General features: G+C 34.1%; 5 protein-coding genes and 1 non-coding gene across 8 annotated transcripts; 4 read left to right on the plus strand and 2 right to left on the minus strand.

Annotated features, from left to right (window-relative positions):
- Nucleotides 1-803: 803 nt before the first annotated feature.
- LOC120270717 (transaldolase) lies at nt 804-3737 on the plus strand. Its single transcript, XM_039277791.1, has 7 exons — nt 804-1024; nt 1973-2144; nt 2241-2290; nt 2385-2685; nt 2768-2956; nt 3037-3219; nt 3314-3737. Exons 1-7 carry the CDS (start codon nt 843-845, stop codon nt 3557-3559), a joined length of 1323 nt encoding a protein of 440 aa, XP_039133725.1. The 5' UTR covers nt 804-842; the 3' UTR covers nt 3560-3737.
- A 125-nt stretch (nt 3738-3862) lies between these two features.
- TRNAL-AAG lies at nt 3863-3943 on the minus strand. The gene has a single exon. It is a non-coding gene; the product is annotated as a tRNA-Leu (tRNA).
- Nucleotides 3944-4363: 420 nt separating this feature from the next.
- On the plus strand, nt 4364-8676 carry LOC120269969. Of its 2 annotated transcripts, none has more exons than XM_039276960.1 (17): nt 4364-4564; nt 4665-4795; nt 5437-5531; nt 5663-5776; nt 5863-5967; nt 6063-6134; nt 6379-6491; nt 6587-6724; nt 6815-6883; nt 7055-7142; nt 7258-7329; nt 7418-7518; nt 7595-7712; nt 7800-7859; nt 7940-8050; nt 8178-8327; nt 8404-8676. In XM_039276960.1, the coding sequence occupies exons 2-16, from the start codon at nt 4684-4686 to the stop codon at nt 8283-8285; spliced, it is 1476 nt and encodes a 491-aa protein (XP_039132894.1). In that variant the 5' UTR covers nt 4364-4564; nt 4665-4683; the 3' UTR covers nt 8286-8327; nt 8404-8676. The 2 variants fall into 2 exon arrangements, with proteins under 2 accessions (XP_039132894.1, XP_039132893.1); XM_039276959.1 differs by having other exon boundaries at nt 8178-8322.
- An 802-nt stretch (nt 8677-9478) lies between these two features.
- On the plus strand, nt 9479-11069 carry LOC120270741 (uncharacterized protein At4g14100-like). The gene is made up of 2 exons (XM_039277812.1): nt 9479-9993; nt 10719-11069. Exons 1-2 carry the CDS (start codon nt 9513-9515, stop codon nt 10901-10903), a joined length of 666 nt encoding a protein of 221 aa, XP_039133746.1. The 5' UTR covers nt 9479-9512; the 3' UTR covers nt 10904-11069.
- A 2607-nt stretch (nt 11070-13676) lies between these two features.
- LOC120270480 (uncharacterized protein At4g14100-like) lies at nt 13677-15274 on the plus strand. Of its 2 annotated transcripts, none has more exons than XM_039277505.1 (2): nt 13677-14169; nt 14899-15274. In XM_039277505.1, the coding sequence occupies exons 1-2, from the start codon at nt 13692-13694 to the stop codon at nt 15054-15056; spliced, it is 636 nt and encodes a 211-aa protein (XP_039133439.1). In that variant the 5' UTR covers nt 13677-13691; the 3' UTR covers nt 15057-15274. The 2 variants fall into 2 exon arrangements, with proteins under 2 accessions (XP_039133439.1, XP_039133440.1); XM_039277506.1 differs by having other exon boundaries at nt 14849-15056.
- Nucleotides 15201-19205, minus strand: LOC120270479 (LRR receptor-like serine/threonine-protein kinase RPK2). The gene is made up of 2 exons (XM_039277504.1): nt 16032-19205; nt 15201-15329 (listed from the first exon to the last, which is right to left on the minus strand). Exon 1 carries the CDS (start codon nt 18938-18940, stop codon nt 16091-16093), a length of 2850 nt encoding a protein of 949 aa, XP_039133438.1. The 5' UTR covers nt 18941-19205; the 3' UTR covers nt 15201-15329; nt 16032-16090.
- Nucleotides 19206-22352: the final 3147 nt, after the last annotated feature.

Genomic DNA, 22352 nt, shown 5'->3' on the forward strand with positions numbered 1-22352 from the left:
GCATATTTTTGTTTGTCTATGAACTTCATATGCAACCATGTGCTTATCATTGCAATAATTGTACAAAGATCTCTTTATATTTTCATCCGTCAGGAGTCCATAATTAATGATTTAAAGATCTGCTCTATTTACGTTTACTAGGTAAATTTTCTACATCCATGCACACCATTTCAAGATTAAAGCCATGGTAATTAGTCAATTATAAGCTATTATATATTTTTTAAATATGATAAATAACACAAAAATACCAAATTTGTTTTGAAATACTAAATTACAACATTATACATGACTTCTCCAAAATTATTGTAAAGTCGAAACCTCAGACATTATTATTATTATAAATAATTATGAGTTATTTTACGTTTAAGTCATTTTTATTATTGCCTTTGAGATTCGTGCTTCAACCAGACAATCAGTGGATAAGGCCACCAACCAAAACAATCCAAATTACATCATAGACAGTGATCCCCACTATCCTAACCGTTCATATTCCCAAGATCACAAATATCGGATCTCAACGTATATAATTAACGGCCAGATCGATCCCCGCATATGCGCTCAATTCCACCTTACATCCACCTACTTCCGGCACCAACCCATTTTCTAACTCCTGATCCGCTGTTTGATCTTTAACAGCGATACAAAATTTCTTTTCATCGTATCCGTGAATTTAGCTTTGAGATGTGAATCACTTCGATTAACGGACAAGATCTCTAGTTCCCTTCTAAACAGCAAATCTTTTCTTTTTCTCTTCGTTTTCTCATTTACTTTTGAATTATATAGTTCGAAGGTTACTTCAAACCTTTCTCTCTTTCTCGTGTTCATCGCTCTGCTCGTCAGCCATGGCTTCGATCTCGAAGCTTGGAAACCCTAGCCTCGCCGCCGTGTCCACCTGCTCCTCTCCTGCCTTCCAATCCGAGCCAAGGTTCTCGATCTGTTTCTCCCCGAGATCGTCAGCGAAGTGGCGGGCCGCGCCGCTGCGCCTCTCTGTCAGGAGAGTTTCCGCCGATCGGGCACCGCTGGTGTATGCTTCTCTTTTGATCTCTACTATATGATCCTTTTGATTTTGTTATGACCATCTTTGTTTTCTTTGTCAGATAAAGTTTTCATTTTTTTTTTAAACCTTTTGTGATGATCTGATGCTTAGTTCTTTGCTCTTTGCTCTCCGATGAGGTTTAATTGTTGGAATGTTTTATTTTTGTGTGTATTTATTGGATTTTCTGGTGTTTGAGATCGAATTCAATTGAATTTCTTTCTTTGAATTTTAGAGAGAAGTGTTGAGATGGAATCAGATATGATAGCCTTGCCAACATGCTCTTGTGATGGTTGAATTGAATTGTGGGTATTTATGGTGTAAAGATCAAATTGTTCCGTGGCTTTGTTGAGTTCCAAAGCATCAAGCATCATGCTCTAGAAATTTTGGTTTGATCTTAATTTGCATCCAAACACGAAAAGGAACTTGTTTTGAAAGGTTATTATCAGTTAGAGAGTGCGAGTCACTTATCTTTTTGTGTAGCTTCTACGTTTTGTAGTTAACTGACTTTTATGCTCGGCTAAAAGCCAACCTTTGGTTAGATTTCTTTTGATTTCTTTAATGGAACCCTTTTATTCCATGGTTTTAGTTTATAATAGTTATTCCACAAGGTGGTGTTTTTAATTTGTTGGAAAGTGACATCATGTAGGAATTAGTTGACAGGGATGAAAGTGAAACCATTTTAACTTATTTTTAGGATGCGCGAGATTGCCATCAATATCTCATTGAAAATTGAAGGGCACATCATTTGAAGTATTCATTAATATATTTGTATATAAGGCTGAATGGATTTCATTTTCTGATTATTTTCTGGATTTGTCTATTGAGATTAATGTTATCCTGATCTTTTGCTTTGTGCTATGCTTCTATTGAAGCACAGTGCCCCTTTTAGTTTTTGATTTAGTACATGGATTTATGCTTTGTTCCTCTTATATATAGTGTCAGATGTTCTCAACAAAGTGGAAATGGTTCAACATCAAAGAGAACGACCCTTCATGATCTGTACGAAGTGCAGGGCCAGTCTCCATGGTATGACAATCTATGCCGGCCGGTCACAGATTTGTTGCCATTTATTGCTAGTGGAGTCAGGGGTGTCACCAGCAACCCAACAGTAATGCATTCACGCCATTGCATAGGGATTTATAACTTTAGAGACTTAGATGTTCTAGCTTCTTAAAAAAAAGGCTGACTGTTCTATGTATTGCAGATTTTTCAGAAAGCAATCTCATCATCAAGCGCATATGATGAACAGTTTAGGTATTTGTTCTAAATTAGCATGTATTTGTTATTTGAGTTCGCTTTGCTTTATTTGCAGAACATTGTCAATGATTTAAAACATTTGGTTATGCAGGCAGCTTATAGCAGCAGGGAAAGACATTGAGAGTGCTTACTGGGAGCTTGTGATAAAAGATATTCAAGATGCCTGCAAACTGTTTGAACCAATTTATGAAGAGACTGGTGGGGCTGATGGATATGTATCAGTTGAGGTCTCCCCTAGACTCGCCAATGATACAAAAGGAACTGTTGAAGCTGCCAAGTATTTGCATAAGATGGTTGACCGCCCAAATGTCTATATAAAAATCCCAGCTACCGCAGAATGTGTGCCTTCTATCAAAGAAGTTATCTCTTTTGGTATAAGCGTCAACGTAACTGTAAGTTTGAGATTTGCAGAAACCTTTCTCTATATGCTTTTGCTGATTTACTCTATTCTGATTTAAGCTGTATTCTATGCAGCTCATCTTCTCACTTGAGAGATATGAAGCTGTGATTGATGCTTACTTGGATGGCCTCGAGTCTTCTGGGCTCAATGACCTGTCTAGACTCACAAGTGTTGCTTCTTTCTTTGTTAGTCGTGTTGACACCCTTGTTGACAAGATGCTTGAGAATATTGGCACTCCTGAAGCTCTTGACCTCAGAGGAAAGGTATAATTGTATATGAGTCTGTTTACCAGTAATAGTTGGAATTCCTATGTATCTCTTACTAACATCTTGAATTCCTGCAGGCGGCAGTGGCTCAAGCAGCCCTTGCATATAAGCTGTATCAAAAGAAATTCTCTGGACCCCGTTGGGAAGCTTTGGTTAAGAAAGGTGCCAAGAAGCAGCGGTTGCTTTGGGCCTCAACCAGTGTTAAAAATCCTGCATATCCAGACACATTATATGTTGATCCTCTCATCGGACCTGATACCGTAAGCTTCATTAATGGATTTTTAGTTTTTGAGTGGAAGTACCATTAAACATCATATAGGTTTCTGATGTCTTCTCGGACCATTTATTTTACAGGTCTCAACCATGCCAGACCAAGCTTTACAAGCCTTCATTGACCATGGCATTGTCTCAAGGACCATTGACGCGAACCTATCAGAGGCCGAAGGAGTTTACAGTGCACTCGAGAAGCTTGGGATCAACTGGAATGAGGTCGGCCGGCAACTTGAAGCAGAGGGTGTGGAGTCCTTCAAGAAGAGCTTTGAGAGCCTGCTTGTGAGCCTGAAAGAGAAGGGTGATGCCTTAAAGGTAGTCAGTCTGTAGGAGGGACTGCTGTATCATCCAAAGTCTGTCTCTATTCCTCTTTAAGGAGACTTCAAAATAAAAGCTGTCTTGAATCTCTTTAGGTGTAAATGATGGCAACTGTTTATTTTAGACATGATTTTGTGCTTGGTGTTGAGATGTGTGATCATAATAAACATGGATTTTATTATTTGTCTTAGCTCTAAATTGTGTTCAAGCAGATTTGTACAATGATAGTGCCCTAAAATCTAAAAATAAAATGAAAAATCAAATATAAATAAGGGATAGGGGAAATTTTAAAAGTAAATAAAAAAAAAAATATTTTGTTGAGAGTGGGATTTGAACCCACGCCCTTTCGGACCAGAACCTTAATCTGGCGCCTTAGACCAACTCGGCCATCTCAACTTTTACAATGTCAAAACAAAATATATATAATAATATATATAAATATGCAGTAAACATAATAAAATATAAAGGCATATAGGTCATATAAAACTATATTTCTTCATTTTTCAATTATTTTTATTTATTACTAAAAAGATTATGTATATATAATACATTTTAATTTTTTCGGGGGGATTCCAAAACAGGACGAACTATACAGGGTATATATGCAATTTCAGGTTTCTCCGGAGGCGTATGTGTTAAAAATCAATAATTTAATTAATGGCTGGAAAGTGGACCCATCACCTATCAAAACCATATATTAATAATTCATTTCACTTTCCAAAATTAATTAAAAATTAAAAAAATTCTAAATAATAACTAGACAACATTTCGGCTCCATTAAGCAAAGCATTATCCTTCCTCATCGTGAGTGGGCCCATGGGCCCTGTCCCTAAACCGACTCAAGGAAACGGTTTCCCACTCAAATTGGGAAACTCTATTACTCTCCGTTTCACTCACTATCATCTTTTGCGTTCCCGTTTCCCCAATCCGAACATCCGTTTCCCAAGCACCGCTTGTTTCTCCCCCGTGCTCGTTCCTCTCCGAATCGATTGCTCGCCACGAAACGCATCGGAATCCGTTTGTTTTTCTTTTCTCTGATTTTCAATCCCTTTTTTGCATGATTTTCATCTATAAAAATTCAATCTTTGTTGTTTTTTTGGTTTTTTATAATTCTCAGAAGCTCTTGGATTGAAGAAATGGAGGTTAGCGGGAGGAAAGAGAGAAACAAGGAAGTGATGCGATTAGAGCGCGAGTCTGTCATTCCAATCCTCAAACCTAAGCTCATCATCAAGCTCGCATACCTCATTGGTAACAATCAACCAAAATTTCTCTGTTTATTCATTTATTCTTCTTGTGAAATTTGGTCTTTTTTTTCTTTTATGTTGTTGTTCATGGCCGGATGTAAGCTCATAAACCTTAGCGGATTTATATATCTGGGTTTTTGTTCTAAAGCTTCTCTTTTTGTGGCTTTCAATGAGTTTAAAATCCTTTTTATCTTTTTTTTTTCTTGCCAAAATTGGTTTTTTTTTTTCCTTTTTTAATGCTGTATTTCATGGTTTGATTAAGCCATAATCCTTTGTAGTTTATATATTTAGTTTGCTTGTTCCAAGGTTTTTCTTTCTGTGGCTCTAAATGACTCTGATTCTAATTTAGTACGGAATATTTTTTTTAAGGCATTTATTTTACGAAATATTGAAAAAAATTTGATGCTAAATTCAAGCCAAAAGCTGTTTCTTTAATTGTATTATTATTGATTTCTAGTTTGATTAGCTAGGTTAACTCACAATTCTAGTAGATTCATGTATTTGGTTCTCCATGGCTCTAATCTTGATTTCCTTGAAAATGATGTCCTAAATGCCTTTATTTAAGCATGGATTAGTTATTTTTTGTTTAACAATTAACACTAGCGCATCTTTTTTAAGATTATATGTTTTTCTTTCTTCTTTCAGAGCATGGTACTGATCGAGCAGAATTTCTGAAGCTGTGTAAGAGAGTTGAGTACACCATCAGAGCCTGGTACCTATTAGAATTTGAGGACTTGATGGTATGCTGCTGCATGTCTTTCAAGATGTTCAGAAGCTTGTTTTTTTATGACATATATATACATATACATGTCATTCCATTCCAGATTGCTATATTTATACGTTTCAATTAAAGATGCTGTTTTGCTTGCAGCAATTGTACTCTTTATTTGATCCTGTTCATGGAGGCCAAAGATTGGAACAACAACGGTTGTCTTCTGATGAAATTGATGTGCTTGAGCAGAATTTCCTGACATACTTCTTTAACGTCAGTTTGACATATAAGCATAATTATGAACTCATGCACTGCATATGTTTGAATTATATAATTAGTATCAGTATGTTTTGAAACAGATAATGGAGCAGAGCAACTTCAAAATTGTGACTGATGATGAGATTGAAGTTGCACAGTCTGGGCAATATCTCCTAAACCTTCCAATCAAAGTGGATGAGTCTAAGGTTTACTCAATATACTTCACATTCATATTTGATATTTCACACCTTTCCAAGTTAAAAACTATGCTAAATCGTTTATCTCCATTGGAGGACTGCAGCTTGATATGAAGCTTTTGTCTAATTACTTCAGAAAACACCCTCGTGACAAGCTGCCTGAATTTTCTGATAAGGTACTCTTGACATTCAAATTTAAATATCTGGAGTGTAGACGTTGTGTGCTTGCATGCGTGTGTGCGCGCGCGCGCGTGCGCGTGTTTGTGTGTGTTTTGGTAATGAATTTCGTTTCTTAATGTGAACGAGTACTGGAAGTATAATTTAAGTCTGTACATTGATGGTAGCCATAAGTTTGATTTTATAGTTTGAGGTTTCTTCACTGGTTTCCTCTCTTTTTACTTGTTTTTTTGTGTGTGGAAGTACATAATATTTCGCCGAGGCATTGGACTTGACCAGACAACTGATATCTTTGTAATGGAGAAATTGGACATGATCATATCTCGTCTTTGGGGATGGTTGCTCAAAGTTTCTAGGTAAAATGTACTTGAAAGCAGTCTACCGATCTATTTACTTTCTCTTCTAGAATTAACAATTCGTCTCCTTTATTTCCTTTTGCTGATGACTGCAGACTTCGGAAGCTCTTCTCTAAAAAGCCAAAACCAGCAAGATCAAATACAGATCCAAAAAAATCTGATGAACCGAGTGCTGATGCAAAAGAAGAAGATTTAGTTGTTGAGCGCATTCGGATTCAAAACATGGAACTGAGGTTCTTGCATCCTTGTCATAATTGCTGGTTTTGGTTTTCTATTCACTGTCATTTATGACTTGTTCTGTACATTTCTTTTCTCCTGATCAGCATGAAAAATCTATTTGGGAAGATCACAATTCAAGAGCCCACTTTTGACAGAATGATTGTTGTTTACAGGTAAGGAATTTTAGCATAATTAAATTCAAATGTGAAGTTCTGAACAATTTATGTTCTATAATTCACTGATTGCTTCACCAATCTAATCTTCTTAGAAACATTCATTTGTATCATTTGAGACTTAAATTACATTGTGCTGATAACTAATTGATGGTGACTGTAACGTGACAGACGAGCAAGCTCCAAGACTCAAACGGAACGAGGAATATGCATAAAACATTTCAAGAATATTCCAATGGCAGACATGGAGATAGTTTTGGTCAGTATTATCTTACTCTAGGATTTTTAGTAACTTACTAGAACATTTTTTACAGCATCCATGTCCGGCATGCTTATTCGATCTACTTGCTAAGTCAGATTGACTTATTTTGCAGCCTGAAAAGAAAAATCCAAGTTTAACCCCAATGGACTGGGTTAAATTCCTTGTTTCCGTTGTTATTGGGCTTGTAAGTTCAAGTCCAGCTTTAAATTATTGAAGAATTAATTTCATCGAGTCAGATGAACATCTCTTCTAATCCTTTCATCTTTATTCAGATGACTCTCGTTGGATCACTTGAAATGCCAAAAGCCGACATTTGGGTTGTTTTGGCTATTCTTTCTGGTCTGATCGGTTATTGTGCGAAGATCTACTTCACGTGAGAACTCTAACTCTTTGCGTTTGGTTTCACAATTCACATGTTTTCAATGCTTGCTAATTTTGCTTTAATCCAGGTTTCAACAAAATATGGTTACTTACCAAAATCTAATCACACAATCAATGTACGACAAACAATTGGATAGTGGGAAAGGCACACTTCTACATCTCTGTGACGATGTTATTCAACAAGAAGTACGCCTTGATTAAAATCTCTGCATCTTGACATGTTCATACACTAGTCCTGCATATCATTTAGTACTTTGAAATTTTAATGCACAGGTTAAAGAGGTGATTATCTCATACTTCATTTTGATGGAACAAGGAAAGCTGACGATTGATGTAAAGTCTTCTTCCATACTTCATTTTGATAAACCCGACGGTTACACTTGCTAATTTTCGTAGTCCACATCTCTATGTAGGATCTGGACCAGAAGTGTGAAGATCTCATTGAAGAAGAGTTTGGTGAACAATGCAATTTCGATGTCACGGATGCTGTGAGAAAGTTGGAGAAACTTGGAATTGTTATAAAGGTCAGTTATCAGTCTCTATTCCATCAATTTTTCTAACTAGTTAAGCAGAAATCAAACTTAGATCGAATCAGGGAGAGTGACTGATGATCTTAATTATGAAGAAGAACTAACTTTTGCTTAAATTCAGGATTCTATTGGAAGAATTGCTTGTGTTCCATTGAGACGTGCCAATGAGATCATCGGTACTACTACCGAAGAAATAGTGCTTAAAGCTCGACAAGGCCCAATCACTTAGTTCTATATATATATATATATGCCTGTATATTTCTGCAGTAAGGTTTATGCTTTATGTGATTTCACATTCTGTTTTACTATATTTATGGAGAAATTAACCAAATGGTGTTGTGATGTAGGTTCATCAGGTAAATGCTGTCAAACATTGCATTGCAGCTGAAGTGAAGATTTGTTCAGAGTTTGTTGTTTGGCTTTTATTGTAAATTAATGCGTGCTAAATTATTTCATTTATTTATTTTATTTTTATGTGTAGATATGTTTGTTCTTGCTTTGCTGTGAGAAATTACATTTGTGTGCAATGTAGATGCTAGTTGAATAATCTAGTAATTACTGACTGAGTAAATAATTACTCTTAAGTTGGATCAGTATGTATTAAACTATTAATTAATGCACATGCTTCTGCTGAGAAGTGTTTGTTTTTTAATCTTTAAAATTTTAACTGAAAGAAGTATATTATAAAAAAAAAAAAAAAATTCAAGAATGTAAATTAATTTAAATATTTTTTTTTTAAGAAGAACAACCTGTGAAAAGAATTAATAAACATTTTCAAATTTTGACACTGAATCATGATAACTTCAGAGGGGACCTCAAAGCTTGTGGTTGAGAGAATGAAACCTTATCCAAGTTCAGGTCACCGTGGGTAACTTTACCCTCCCTCACTATCTTCCTCCAAGCGGGTGAACGAGAATTTTCATCTTTTTCCAAAAAAATAATAATAAATTAAATAAAATGATTATAATGCGTTGTATAATCAGTAAAAATTATATATATATATATATATATTGCCAAAGTCATCAAGATAACATATAAGTTTGACAGGATTTATCAGCCTAACAAAAATAAGTAAATAAATAAATAAATAATTTATATTCATGTATTATCATTTGACAATTGCTTAGTTCAAATGACACAAATAATATTAAAAAAAAATATATATAAATTTTAAAAAAAAATGAGAAGCATATGTTATTATGAGATATCACCCGTTACATCACACTAAAGACTAATATTTAGTGCCGCTAACTATCTAAATGGATTTGCTTATCAATATATAAATTCTTATAACATATAAATATTATTATTTATTTATATTTTCAAAAATTCAACAATAATGTTTGGGACGGTGACAATAACTTTGGAATCAAGAAGGTGATCGTAACACTCAATATTATATATATATATATATATTTACAACAATGTGTGTGACTTGGAGATGTGAAGCATAAAAATGAAAATGGAGAGAGGTTGGCAGAGTATCATGAAGATGGCCATGGTGCTACTACTGCCCTTGATGGTCATCGGAGAAGGAGACCCGATCCCGAGGCAGTGGCCAGAGAAGTTCCACGCCGTTCTTTTGACGAACCTCAGTGATGGACGGCTCCAGATCGCGAATCTATGGTACGACTGGCCCACAGGGAGGAACACGTACCTTAGACAGTTTCAGCTCGGGGATCTGCTACACGACGTCGAATGGAACAACGGTACGTCGTACTTCTACACGGTGGGGCCCAACAGCACCAACGGTGGATATTGCCACGTGATTACCTTCGGGATTGGCATCCCTAGACCGGATTTTCTGAATGATGCCACGTATCTTGGGATGGAATACACGAATGGATTTCTATGCAATTTGTGGACTAAAGTAGACTTTATTTGGTATTGGGAGGATGTCCGCACTCAGATACCCGTCCGGTGGAATTTCTTTGATGGTAACAATATTTCCCACCTTTTATTTATTTATTTATTTATTTATTTACATTAATAATATCCATGAGTTTGAGTTTTTTATATTACAATTTTTTTAAAAAAATTTTTGTAGAAGTTTTGTGTGAGAAATATTTTTCATTCTCCTTTCTAGATTGTATAGCGGATCTAGATTATCCTTAAAAAATCAGTCAAGTCACCATATTTGGTGCACCTCTATACCCGTTTGTTTTTTACTTTGTCCCTTGTGATTTTGTTAAAAAAAAAATTAATCCTACTTAAAAAATTTTAACAGTTTCATAAAAAATAAAAAAATAATAATTAGAATTAAAAATTTTATGGTTTTTTTTTATTTTTTGCATCCATTAGCATTTAAAATTTTAAAGTGATAAAATCATAGACCTGTGTATTTAAATATGTGGACAAATAATTTGAGACATAGAAAAGTATTAAAAAAAACTAGTGACTTAAAATAAAACGGAGGGGGTATAATTTAAATAATAAAATAGCTATAGTTTTTCAATGTAAGTTCAGTTTTTAGTAAATGTGCATATGATCTGTCATTAAAATTTTTGCTGCTCTGGAAGATTGAATTGATGACTAATTAAAATAATAATTAATTTTTTTTTAAAGAAAACAAACACTGTATATATATACACATATTAATTAATGATAAGTATTCAGAATGGTGGCAGAGATGTGACCAATTGGAGATGTTGAAATAAAACAGGGATATCCACATATGTGATGAAGTTTGAAGAAGGTGTGGAGCTGGAAAAGTCACAGTGGCAGGCACCATCATACTGTTTCAAAGGACAGGACAACAATGGTACTACCTTTCTTCAGGACCACAAAAGCAAGCAATTTGTCCCAAACCATGGCTTCATGAATGCAATGCTACCTGATCATCTATAACTGAATTGCATTGCATGCATGGGTTCTTTCTTTTTTTTTTTAATTTATTGTGATTTTGAGTTTGTGAAACTTTGGGAAAATAAGATTTGATTAGTGTTCATGATAACAAACTGAAAAAGTTTTAGAATCTCACATTGATAAATTTAAGTGGTTGGACTTCCTTTAATTTGCTGCTGCTAATTGTTGTTGTTGTTGTTGCTGCTGCTGTTGCTGTTGTTGATGTGTCTGCAGAAATGAAAATGTACACATTAACACAGCATAAAACTTTCTGTTTATGATTGTAAAAAAAAAATCAAAACATATGTTGGTGGTTATTTTGATAATATAGAAAATGTGCCATTAGTGTTTTAGCTTATTAGCACTGTTTCTCTCAATGAATGAAAATTAGAGGTCAAATTTTCGCTTAGCGTGAGAATGCGTGATATATTTAATTAAAAAATTTGCACATGTTCGTAATACATGTTCAAAAATATTGATGAGGTTGAAATAAAATAATTTAAGAAAAATAATCATATTATTGTAAAAGAATGAAGGAGTTCGATGTTGTAAGAATGATGTATTGAGGAGTTTGTTTATATTATAGTATATATATATTATGTTTGGAGGTATATGTGTGTTTGGAGTTTAATAATGATTTTGGTGTTTAAAGATATTTGATCTTAGTTCATATTATTCACAAAGATCCATATGATTTTTGGATTGAGAAATGCTATTTATCATGAATAGCTTCCACAAAATTTAACACGAATACTAATCTCAGAGTTGGGGTTAATATTTCTAACCCAGAGTTAACAACCTTAATTTTGAGGTTAGTACTTGTGTCATTTTTGTGTAAGTTATTCGTGATGAATAGCATTGCTCTTTTGGGTTTATAGATGGTCATGAGATGGATTAGTTGAGTTCGGCTAGTTGGGCCCAAATAGGCTTGGTTCGAGTTGATTTGAGTTACTTGGGCTCATATTGATTGGGAAAAAAGAGAAGTTTTATTCCATTTATTAATTGAATGAAACCTAAAAACCACTCTTAGGGCAATTTTAACTTTTTCATGTATTGCATATAGCATTAAAAATATATATTTTAACTTTTTCAACAACCACCGTCCTACCTAAGTCATGATATTACTAGGGTTTTTCTTCACACCCGTCTCTGTTAATAATAAAAATAATAATAATAATATAATATAATATTTTCATCATTTTTCATAAATATATTGTACTAGTAATAATAATAATAAAAGATTTAAATTAAAAACATTCAAAAATAAAATTATAAAAACCCTATACTATATCTAATATATATGAGTAATTATGTATGTTTTTTTAGCAGGATGGGGAGGATTTTTTAAATCAAATACTTACTAGAATCAAAATTTTTCATGAACCCTTAATTTTGTAATAATAATAATAATGTGATTAGGATAAATTGGGGTGAACCACATGATAATATACCAAGAAGATATAATGTTGTTGTTATGATTAGAGGTATAATGTTGTCGTTATTGTTGTAAAAAAAAAAGATAGTTTTGATGGGTAAATTTAATTTAGTTTCTAAATATTGCAATTGAAGTAAAAATTTATTCAAAACTTGTTGTTTGGCTTTTATTTACATCTACTAAGTCATTTAATTTATGTATTTTATTTTAAATTATTTATGTATATATTAGTTGAAACATTTGGTTATCACTTATTGAATAAACAATTAATTTTAATTAAGCCACATGCTTGTGATGGGATGGGTATTATTTATTTATTTATTTTTAAAAAAACTTCTATTTAAAGAAGAAAAATGGGAATTAATTTAAATATATTTTAAGAAAACCAAGCCGTACAAAGGATTGATAAACATTTTTAAAGTTAACACTAAATCCTAATAATGACTAGAGAGAAGCCACAAAACTTTGAGGTTGAGAATGAAACCTTATCCACATTCCGGTCACCGCTGGTACCTTTACCCCGTCCGGTATAAAATATAACACAACCAAAAAAAAATATTGCTTCTAATGAAACAAAAAAATTATAATATTTTACACGGACACAGGGTATTCGATTTCTTGTATTTCTTCTCTTCAATCAAGAATAATTGATGGACTATATCATAACAATACGGTTGGTATAACTTACCCTGCTTTTTAATTTTCTTTAAAAATATTAATGTCTCTCAATGTAACTTAACTAATGTTTTTTTTCATCATAAACTAAAATTGTGATTTTAGCTTAAAAATAAATAATTTATTAATTAATATATTTTGAAAATTAAACAAATGTAATTATGAGCAAGTAAAAATATTAATTATAAAAATAAACATTGAACATTAAAAAGTAAGAAAATTTTATAAATATTACCGTATAATAAATTTGAAATTTTTTATTCAACACTTAATAAATCAAACAAAGTACTTTCTATTAAATACTAAACATAAAACAATAGAAACTCTTTTGTTATAACTCATCTATTTATATGACTAGTTGTACTGTTTTCATATGCAAATTAAATCTACCCATATAATAACTAGAATAATTATTTTTAATAATAGGTGATAAGTGTCATTTGTTATGAATATAAACAGTACTGGAGCCCGAATGTATAGTGTATGTAGTGCTGCCGGTGGAGAGATTGACAATAACTAAAATAATTATTTATTTATGTTTTATAAAAAAATTCAATAATAATATTTGGGGCGGTGACAAGAACTTTGCACTGAAGAAGGTGATCATATCACTCACAGCATCATATATATATATATATATATATACAACAATGTTTGTGGCTCGGAGATGTGAAGAATGAGATGAAAATGGAGAGAAGTTGGGGTAGTGTCATGAAGAAGGCCATGGTGCTATTGCTCTTGATGACCATCGGAGAAGGAGACCCAATCCCGAGGCAGTGGCCGGAGAGGTTCCACGCCGTTCTTTACATGAACATCAGCGATGGACGGCTCCAGATCACGGATCTATGGTACGACTGGTCCGCAGGGAGAAACGTCAACCTTATACAAAAGCAGCTTGGGGATCTGCTACACGATGTCGAATGGAACAATGGTACGTCTTACTACTACACGGTGGGGCCCAACAGCACCAACGATGGAGATTGTAACGTGAGGGAGTTTGGGGTTGGGATCCCGAGACCAGATTTTCTGGATGATGCCACGTATCTCAGGATGGAATACACGGATGGATTTCTATGCAATTTGTGGACCAAATTGGACTTCATTTGGTATTGGGAGGACGTCCTCACCCAGATACCCGTCCGATGGGATTTCTACGATGGTACCCACTACCCACATTTCCCACATTTTATACATGACATGATGTTTTTTCGGAATATGTCCAAAAAAAAATGAATATAGAAACGTTTTCACAGTAGCATTAAATTACTCATCTAATAACTGTTGTTTCATTACTAATTTTTAAAGATGGGTTAATGATGCTAACCTCACCTCTAAGGTTATATTTATAATAAAACAACCGTCAGATGATAATCTAAAGATTGTTATGAGACGTTTCTAGATTACCAGTCCTCTTTATATATATATATATTTATTTATTTAAAAAATAACATAAAATAAAATAATTACTGTAATCAATGATCTCTCGGTCCATTAAAATTAGTTCTCTACCTAAAGTGTTTGTATGTTTACCTAAAAAAATTGATTAAGAATACAAATGTATGCAAAATACCCAGATTAAGAGCACAAATGTATGTAAAATAAGGCCATAGATGTGTTGAGGTATATGTTCTGGAAGTAGCTTGTTCATATTTTTATATATACTATAATAGTTTTAGGATTATCTATGTCCAGCATATAGCATTGTTGAATGAAATTATTGCTGCACTGGAAGGTTGAACTGCTGGCTAAATAAAATAATCATAATAATAATAATAATAATATTTTAAAACATTAAAGAAAAAGTACTATAGATTAATTTTTTAATGATAAGGATTCAGAATGGTGGCAGAGGCGTGAGCAATTGGATTTGGGGGTGTTGTTGAAACAGGGATATCCAGCCATGTGATGAAGTTTGAAGAGGGTGTGGAGCTGGATAAGTCACAATGGCAGGCACCATCATACTGCTTCAAAACACTTGACAACAATGGTACCTTATTACTTCAAGACCACAATAACAAGCAATATGTCCCAAACCATGCCTCATGAATGCAATGCTAGCCAGGTGATCCTCTGTAACAGAATTCCATTGCATTGCATTGCATTGCATTACGCATGCATGAGTTCTTTCTTGTTTTAATTTACTGTCATATTGAGTATGTGATGTGAAACTTTGGAAAAATAAGATTTGATTGGATTATGATAACAAACTGAAAAGTCTCAGAATCTCATGTTGATAAATTTAAGAGGTTACATTGAACTATTATTATGATGGATCTTCCTTTGATTTGTTCACTACTGTTGTTGTTGTTTTTGAGGTGTCTGCAGAAATGAGAACATATACCCATTAACACAATATTAAAAGTTCCAGTTTTTGATTGAACAGAAATTTGAATCAACAAATACAAAGATACACATTACATAACTCAGATTGATGATGATGATAAGTACATGTGAGCATTTCAAGATAAGTTTGCAGAAATTTAACTCATCAATTGGTTTCATAGATCCCTCTTATTTTCTTCATACAACCTGTCACATATATTGTATTATATTATCCTAGCTTGCTTATGAAATCATTACTTTATATGGTTCTATCCAACACACACACACACACACACACACACACACACACACAGAGTCTTCACAGTAACATCATCAAGATGCTTTAAGGTAGCATCCTAAAATCTATGTATCACAAGGTATAGATCTGATAAAAAAAGAAGATGCAAATTAATGGCTGGAATTAGAGCATGTTGCCTACTATAACATTAAACTGTTTCAAAGCAAGAGCACACATATAGCATAGACAACTGATCAGGAATGTTAACAATCACTAACTAAATCAGGGGTTTCTAACAAGTCACACACTATCTTCAAAAGAAAACTTTTCTGTTTGCAATGGTGAAAAGCCTGAATGGTAAACATACTATATAAGCAAGTAAATAATCTGGTTATGGTAAAAACAAATTAAGATTTTCTTGCTCTGTAATAATTTTGACAGTAAAGAATTTGGTCTCTCACCTCAAGTTGATACTTAAAAGATGTGAGCATTCGGTAATGCTGTTGTTGGTAAATTTAGTTTAGTTTAAGAGTTTCAATGTCTCCACAACCTGGTTCATCGACGGCCGAACAGACAGTGATTCCACAGTGCATGCCAAAGCCACCCTCAACATTGAAACTAAGTGTTCCTGGGGTCCTGCCTCCCATAATGAAGGAGCAAACACCTCACCGGAACGCCCCTCCTGAATGAGCAACCTCCCCCAAGCAACAATTGTGAAGCCATTACCATACTTGGAGAATGAGGGATCAAGAGACCTCTTCCCTGACATCAACTCCAGAAGCACAACCCCAAAGCTATAAACATCAGCCTTATCCGAGACTCTGCAAGTCGTGGCATACTCCGGAGCAACATATCCAAATGTCCCCGCAACATCAGTAGTGGCATGTGTTTCAGACACTTCCAATAGCCTTGCTAAACCAAAATCAGAGAGATAAGCATTGAGCTTTTCATCGAGCAAGATGTTACTTGGTTTGATGTCTCTATGAACTATCCGAGGAACACAAGAATAGTGAAGATATGCCAGCGCTTGCGCAATGTCCAGAGCAATCTTATGCACCACGGGATACTTCACGTTCCTGGAAGACATTTCATGGATGAAGGTTTCGAGATTGCCTCCAGCAAGGTAATTGTAGATCAAAAACATATCAGACTCTCCCATATAGTATCCGATAAGGGTGACAAGATTCTCATGTCGAATTCTCCCAAGGGTTCGGATTTCAGCACCAAATTGTTGAAGACCTTGAAATCTGCCTATTGAGAGCCTTTTCACTGCCACTAGGAAACCTGAAGCAAGCTCCGCCTTGTAGGTGGCTCCAAATCCACCAGTTCCAATCAACTTCTGGATGCTGAAATTACCGGTAGCTCTAACAACATTCTCATAGTTCAGCTCTGAAGGTGCCTCGGTAAATGTCACTACCACCTTTCTTCTAAGACTAGTGACCTGAGCAAGCTTCCTTTTGCTGCAAACCAAGTAAACAAGAAGCGCCAGGAGAATGAAGAGCAGAACAGATGCAGAGGCAACTGCAGCTACCTCGAAAGACTTTAATCTACTGCTCTGAGCACTCCATTTTGAAGCACCAGAATGAGAAGATGACGGTGAAGATGGCCAAGAGGAAGCATTCTTCAAATCCGCACATGGTTGCAGCAGCTGATTGCCTATGAAGAAATCACAATCATTAATGTTCGGGAGATGAGGAATGCTGCCTGAGAGGTTGTTGAATGAAACATTCAACTTTTCAAGCATAGTGAGCTTAGAGAAAGACTGAGGGATGCCGCCCGTAAGAGAGTTTCTCGAGAGATCAACAGCAACAAGAGAAGCAATGTTGCCAAGCTGTTCCGGAATGCTACCAGTCAAATAATTCTCCCTCAAATCAAGAAGTTTGAGATGGCTAAGGTCACCAATCTCAGGAGGTATTAAGCCAGTCAGAGCATTGTCTGCAAGTTCCAAACTTCTCATCTGCAAGCAACTAGAATGCCCAATGCCAATCTCACCGGACAAATGATTAGTACTCAAATTGACTCTGAATTCACTTGCCCCCACACATGACCCAAGAAGCTCGCCGGGGAAAGATCCATTGAAGCCATTGCTGTTCAGAAGCAAACTATAAGAGAAATCACCAACCAGTTTCAATGGCAATGATGGCAATGCACCAGTGAAGTTATTCCAACTGAAATCATGAAGCAACATGTAGTTCCCATTTCCATCCTTGGTCACAGAGTAGGAATTCACCAGCTGATCTCCTTCTTCCACCAATGCAGTCAAATTTCTCCGGCATTGAAGAGATGATGATTGTTGCTCTTTGAGAAAACCAGTAAGTGAGTTGTGACTAATATTAAAGTAAAGCATGCAGTGAACACCTAGCTGTGGAGGCATCAAGCCCAGGAAGACATTGGAACTCAAATCCAAGAACGAGAGGTTTCTACAAGAGCTCAACCAGTCAGGAATGAAACCATTGATGTAGTTCTGGCCAAGATTGATAACCCTCAGCTTACATATCCCCTCCCGGAGCTCTGGCAAACTCCCACCAAGATTAGCCCTTGGAGCCCATAGGACTTCAAGCTCCTTCAAGACCAATAGCTCATGAGGTATCCCTCCCTTGAATGCATTGAACTCATTGCTGAATTTGAAAATAGAGTCATCTAAATTCGTCAAAACAAGATGAGAGAGCTTTGTGCAGTTTGCAAGCTCTTTCGGTATGCTACCGGTGAGGCTGTTCCTCGAGATATCAAGAATCTTGAGGGTGGTTATCCATCCAATCTCTGGGGGAATCCGGCCTTCGAGAATGTTTCCATTCAACAACAATGTCTTGAGCTTCACACATTTCCCGATTCCAGGTGGGATCTTGTCCTGCAAGAGATTGTTGGATAGATTCAAGTGAAGCAAAGAGTGACATAGATTTGTAGAGCTTATCGTGATCCTCCCGGTGAGATGATTGGAAGAGAGATTGATTGATTCGAGCCTCGAGAATCCGATGAGCGATTCCGGGATCCCACCAGAGAGAGAGTTCAAAGACAGGTCGAGAATCCGTAGCGAAGAGAGGTTGGTGATGCTAAGAGGGATCTCATCAGAGAAATTGTTTCCATGGAGGTCCAGGACCTTGAGATGGTGGAGGTCTCCAATCGCCGGGTGGATCTCACCGGATATAGCGATGGTTCCGGAGAGGTTAAGCGAGATGACGCGGGAGGCAGCGTCGCAGGAGACACCTAACCAAGCGCAGTGGGGACCACCGGCGGGGGACCAGCCGGCGAGGACGTCGGCCGGGTCGGAAGTGACAGAGCTCTTGAAAGCGAGGAGAGCGGACTCATCGTCGGCGAGCGAGAAGTAGAGAGTGAGCTGGAGGAGGAGGAGGAGGAGAAGGAGAGCTGCCATGAAAGATTCAAGTGATGGTAACAGAGAAGAGCATGGATTTGAGGGAGCGCTTTCTTATTCTCCGGCAAGGTCTCCGGTGAGGTCGCCGGCGAGGTGAGCTTGCTTGAAACGGACGTGGAGGACAGTGAGCATGAAGCGACACGACAGCAGAGAATTTTTGTTTTATTTTGAAGTTGAACAACTGAAGCACATTTTCCATTTACATCCCTGAAATCTTCACTATTTGTCTGAATTTCTTTTATTTGATTATTTATTTACAGATTTTTATTTCAAAATTAATTAAAAAAAATAATATCTAATAGTTATTTCACATGCTTATTCTTTATATATATATATATATATATATAATTATAAGAGGTTTTTTTTTTCATTTCAATGGAAAATTGAGATAATTGAATAAATTCACCATTTATCTTACTTTTTTTAAGATTTACATTTGAATGTCTGTGATAATTGATGATCCATGAGTCTCTTGCTTGAAAGCTTGAAGCTTCACATGATGTTATAAATGCTTCCAATTTTCATAATAATCAAAAGGAAGGTAACCAATGGAGTAATTTTTTTATTCTATTAGATTAATTAAACAGTTTATTTTTATATTTTATCATTGTTACAACATTAATTACTAAATAATATAATACAAAGACTCCTCTTGTGCATTGCAATAGGATTAGTTTTACAAATATATATATATATATATATAGTTATCAGCAAAAAAATGAAACTTAAAAAATATAAATACTGTTTATATTGTATTTTTTTAAAAAAAATAATTGTGCCAGGCTATAACAATAATAAGAGGTCTTTCTTAAAAAAACTAGAGATATATGTCAGACGTCTGATTCCATATCCTTAAAAAATTATATGACAGAAACGATTGTCAACCTCTAATAAGACACGCTCCATCGTCTAATCCCTGACGTCTTCAATCAGGGATACATGGAGCAACCCCCATCAGAGGAACTAATCTAAAGATCTCTACAGCACCGCCTAATCCCTAACGCCTTCATCAAGGACGCATGGAGTGATCCCCATCAGAGGAACTAATTCAAGGACTCCTGCACCGTCACCTAATCCCTAAAGCCCTCATTAGGGACACGTAGAGCAACTCCATCAAAAGAATTAATCCAAGAACCCTTTGATCCCTGAAGCCCCTTACCGATTAGGCTCTCACACCTCTAGTACACACAAAGAGACTCTATACCACATGTCACCCAAAGTGACTCTGATACCACGTGTTAGTAGTTTGGTTTACTTCTCAAAAGCTAGTCTAATAAGTAATGTTACCCAACCGCTCGAAGCATGTCCTAATGAAAATGGGGTCCATGTAAAATTATGATACCACGTGTTAGTAGTTTGGTTTACTTCTCAAAAACTAGTCTAATAAGTAATGTTACCCAACCGCTCGAAGCATGTCCTAATGAAAATGGGGTCCATGTAAAATTATGATAAAGTTTTAAAAAATATATATTTATTAAATAATAAATTATATAATAAAAATAAAAATATATAAATCATCATTAATAATTACAATAAAATAAAATATTGATAAAAAATCAAGTTAAGATCCTTTTAACTATTTGTTTAATTACTTGTGATGCATAAAAAAAACTAAGCGATAAGATAATATTATGCAAGTAGGATAATAGTAGATAATTGTAAATGAAAATTTTAAATATAAATAAAAATCAATAAATTATGTGGCCCTAAAAAATTGTGGGTTTAAGATAATATTATGCGGATAGGATAATAATAAATAATAGTAAATAAAAATTTAAATATAATTTAAAAACAAAAATGAATTGTGAGGTCCTAAAAAATTGTGGAGCCTATTATAAGACCAAATTTATCAATATTAATATTATTATAAATTAAGTCTTATAGTTTAAAAAACATTTAAAGTTTTCAAAATTATAATTATGGGTATCGGATATCATTAAATGAATAATTTAAATATAATTCTTTAAAAAAAAAGAATTAGGGCTTATTGTAAGAACAAATTTATTACATATTAATATTATCATAGATTAAGTTTTATAATTTGAAAACACTTAAAATTTTAAAAAATTATAAATAAAAATTTTAAATATAATTTAAAAAATAAATTGTGACACCTTAGAAAATTTTGGGGTCCTATTATAATGCCAAATTGATTAAATATTGATAAATCATAAATAAATTTTTATAGTTTAAAAAAGCAATTAAAATTATAAAAATTATAATTATGTGTATAAAATAATAAATAAAAAATTTAAATATAATTTTTAAAAATAAAAATTACGGAACTCTAAGCATAGGCTTTGGTCGTCTCTGAGTAGGACTAGGTTGAGTTGCTTATATGCTTAAAAACACTCCACTATACAGCCGATGTAAAGTTAAACTTTGACTATAAGCACATGTCATATATCTGCTTGGATAAATACTATTGCAACAAGGCAAGCTCTTGGTTATAAATCTCAAAGATAAAAGCAAGATGCTTCAACACAGTAAGAAGATAAAATTTTTAATCCACATTGACTTCATGAAAAATGTGTGGATGATAAAACCAAAAAATTTAAATATAAATAAAACTTAGCGAAAACACATAATATTGACTCATGTGGTAATTAAGTAGTAACTACTATCTTATCCCATTATTTTCTAGAAACTGTTCCAATTTAAGTAGCTCATATATATTAAAATACGTTTATAGGCTTATGTTAAAATAATTATATTATATTTGAAAATGAATAAATTTATATAATTTTGGTTCTAAATATTACTAGTTTGAAGATGAAGTTTGCCTTATTTTCATATATCTTATTTTCTTCAAATGGCTCCAAATATAATATATTATGTTTGTTTTAATATACCTCATTTTATTTTGCTTTTCTAATTTTTTGAAACCCAAATTTCTACTTTTTTGTTTGATTGTTTATTATTATTATTATTATTATTATTATTATTATTATTATTTATGCATTATGGAAATGCATGCATGGAAAGGTAACTGAAATCTAAGAAGATGTTTCCAAGAGCATCATCAAAAGAATGGGACAAAAAAGGAACCAAAAGCCAAGAATCAAGCTGAATGTTTGTGTGCCTGTGAGCTCTCCAACTCTAACTCATCTTATATATCTTCATGTCCCTAACCCAAAAAAAAAGATTCTTTTCTTAGGGTTACAAACTAGGGTTCTCCATTTTATTTATTTATTTATTTATTTATTTATTTAGCTTACTTAAAAATGCATAATTACAAATGTATCTCAGTAAAATCTATATTTACTTATATACTGTCCAAATCATTCTTAACTATTTATATATTCCTTGTCACTTCATCCATAGTGAGATAGTGTAACCATGTGTTGTATAAAAAAAAAATTAAATAAAAATAATCATTGCCAACAAAATGATATAAACCAATACAAATGTT

Source organism: Dioscorea cayenensis, chromosome 10 (assembly GCF_009730915.1).
Source record: "Dioscorea cayenensis subsp. rotundata cultivar TDr96_F1 chromosome 10, TDr96_F1_v2_PseudoChromosome.rev07_lg8_w22 25.fasta, whole genome shotgun sequence".
Lineage (NCBI taxonomy): Eukaryota > Viridiplantae > Streptophyta > Magnoliopsida > Dioscoreales > Dioscoreaceae > Dioscorea > Dioscorea cayenensis.

Coding starts and splice junctions, on each gene's coding strand:
- LOC120269969 (XM_039276960.1), top strand. CDS start 4,684: ATGGAGGTTAGCGGGAGGAAAGAGAGAAACAAGGAAGTGATGCGATTA. Junction 5,532..5,662: donor TAGAATTTGAGGACTTGATG/GTATGCTGCTGC, acceptor TTTTGCTTGCAG/CAATTGTACTCTTTATTTGA. Junction 5,777..5,862: donor TCCTGACATACTTCTTTAAC/GTCAGTTTGACA, acceptor GTTTTGAAACAG/ATAATGGAGCAGAGCAACTT.
- LOC120270479 (XM_039277504.1), bottom strand. CDS start 18,940: ATGGCAGCTCTCCTTCTCCTCCTCCTCCTCCTCCAGCTCACTCTCTAC.
- LOC120270741 (XM_039277812.1), top strand. CDS start 9,513: ATGAAAATGGAGAGAGGTTGGCAGAGTATCATGAAGATGGCCATGGTG. Junction 9,994..10,718: donor CCGGTGGAATTTCTTTGATG/GTAACAATATTT, acceptor GAAATAAAACAG/GGATATCCACATATGTGATG.
- LOC120270717 (XM_039277791.1), top strand. CDS start 843: ATGGCTTCGATCTCGAAGCTTGGAAACCCTAGCCTCGCCGCCGTGTCC. Junction 2,686..2,767: donor GTATAAGCGTCAACGTAACT/GTAAGTTTGAGA, acceptor TATTCTATGCAG/CTCATCTTCTCACTTGAGAG. Junction 3,220..3,313: donor CTCTCATCGGACCTGATACC/GTAAGCTTCATT, acceptor TTTATTTTACAG/GTCTCAACCATGCCAGACCA.
- LOC120270480 (XM_039277505.1), top strand. CDS start 13,692: ATGAAAATGGAGAGAAGTTGGGGTAGTGTCATGAAGAAGGCCATGGTG. Junction 14,170..14,898: donor CCGATGGGATTTCTACGATG/GTACCCACTACC, acceptor TTGTTGAAACAG/GGATATCCAGCCATGTGATG.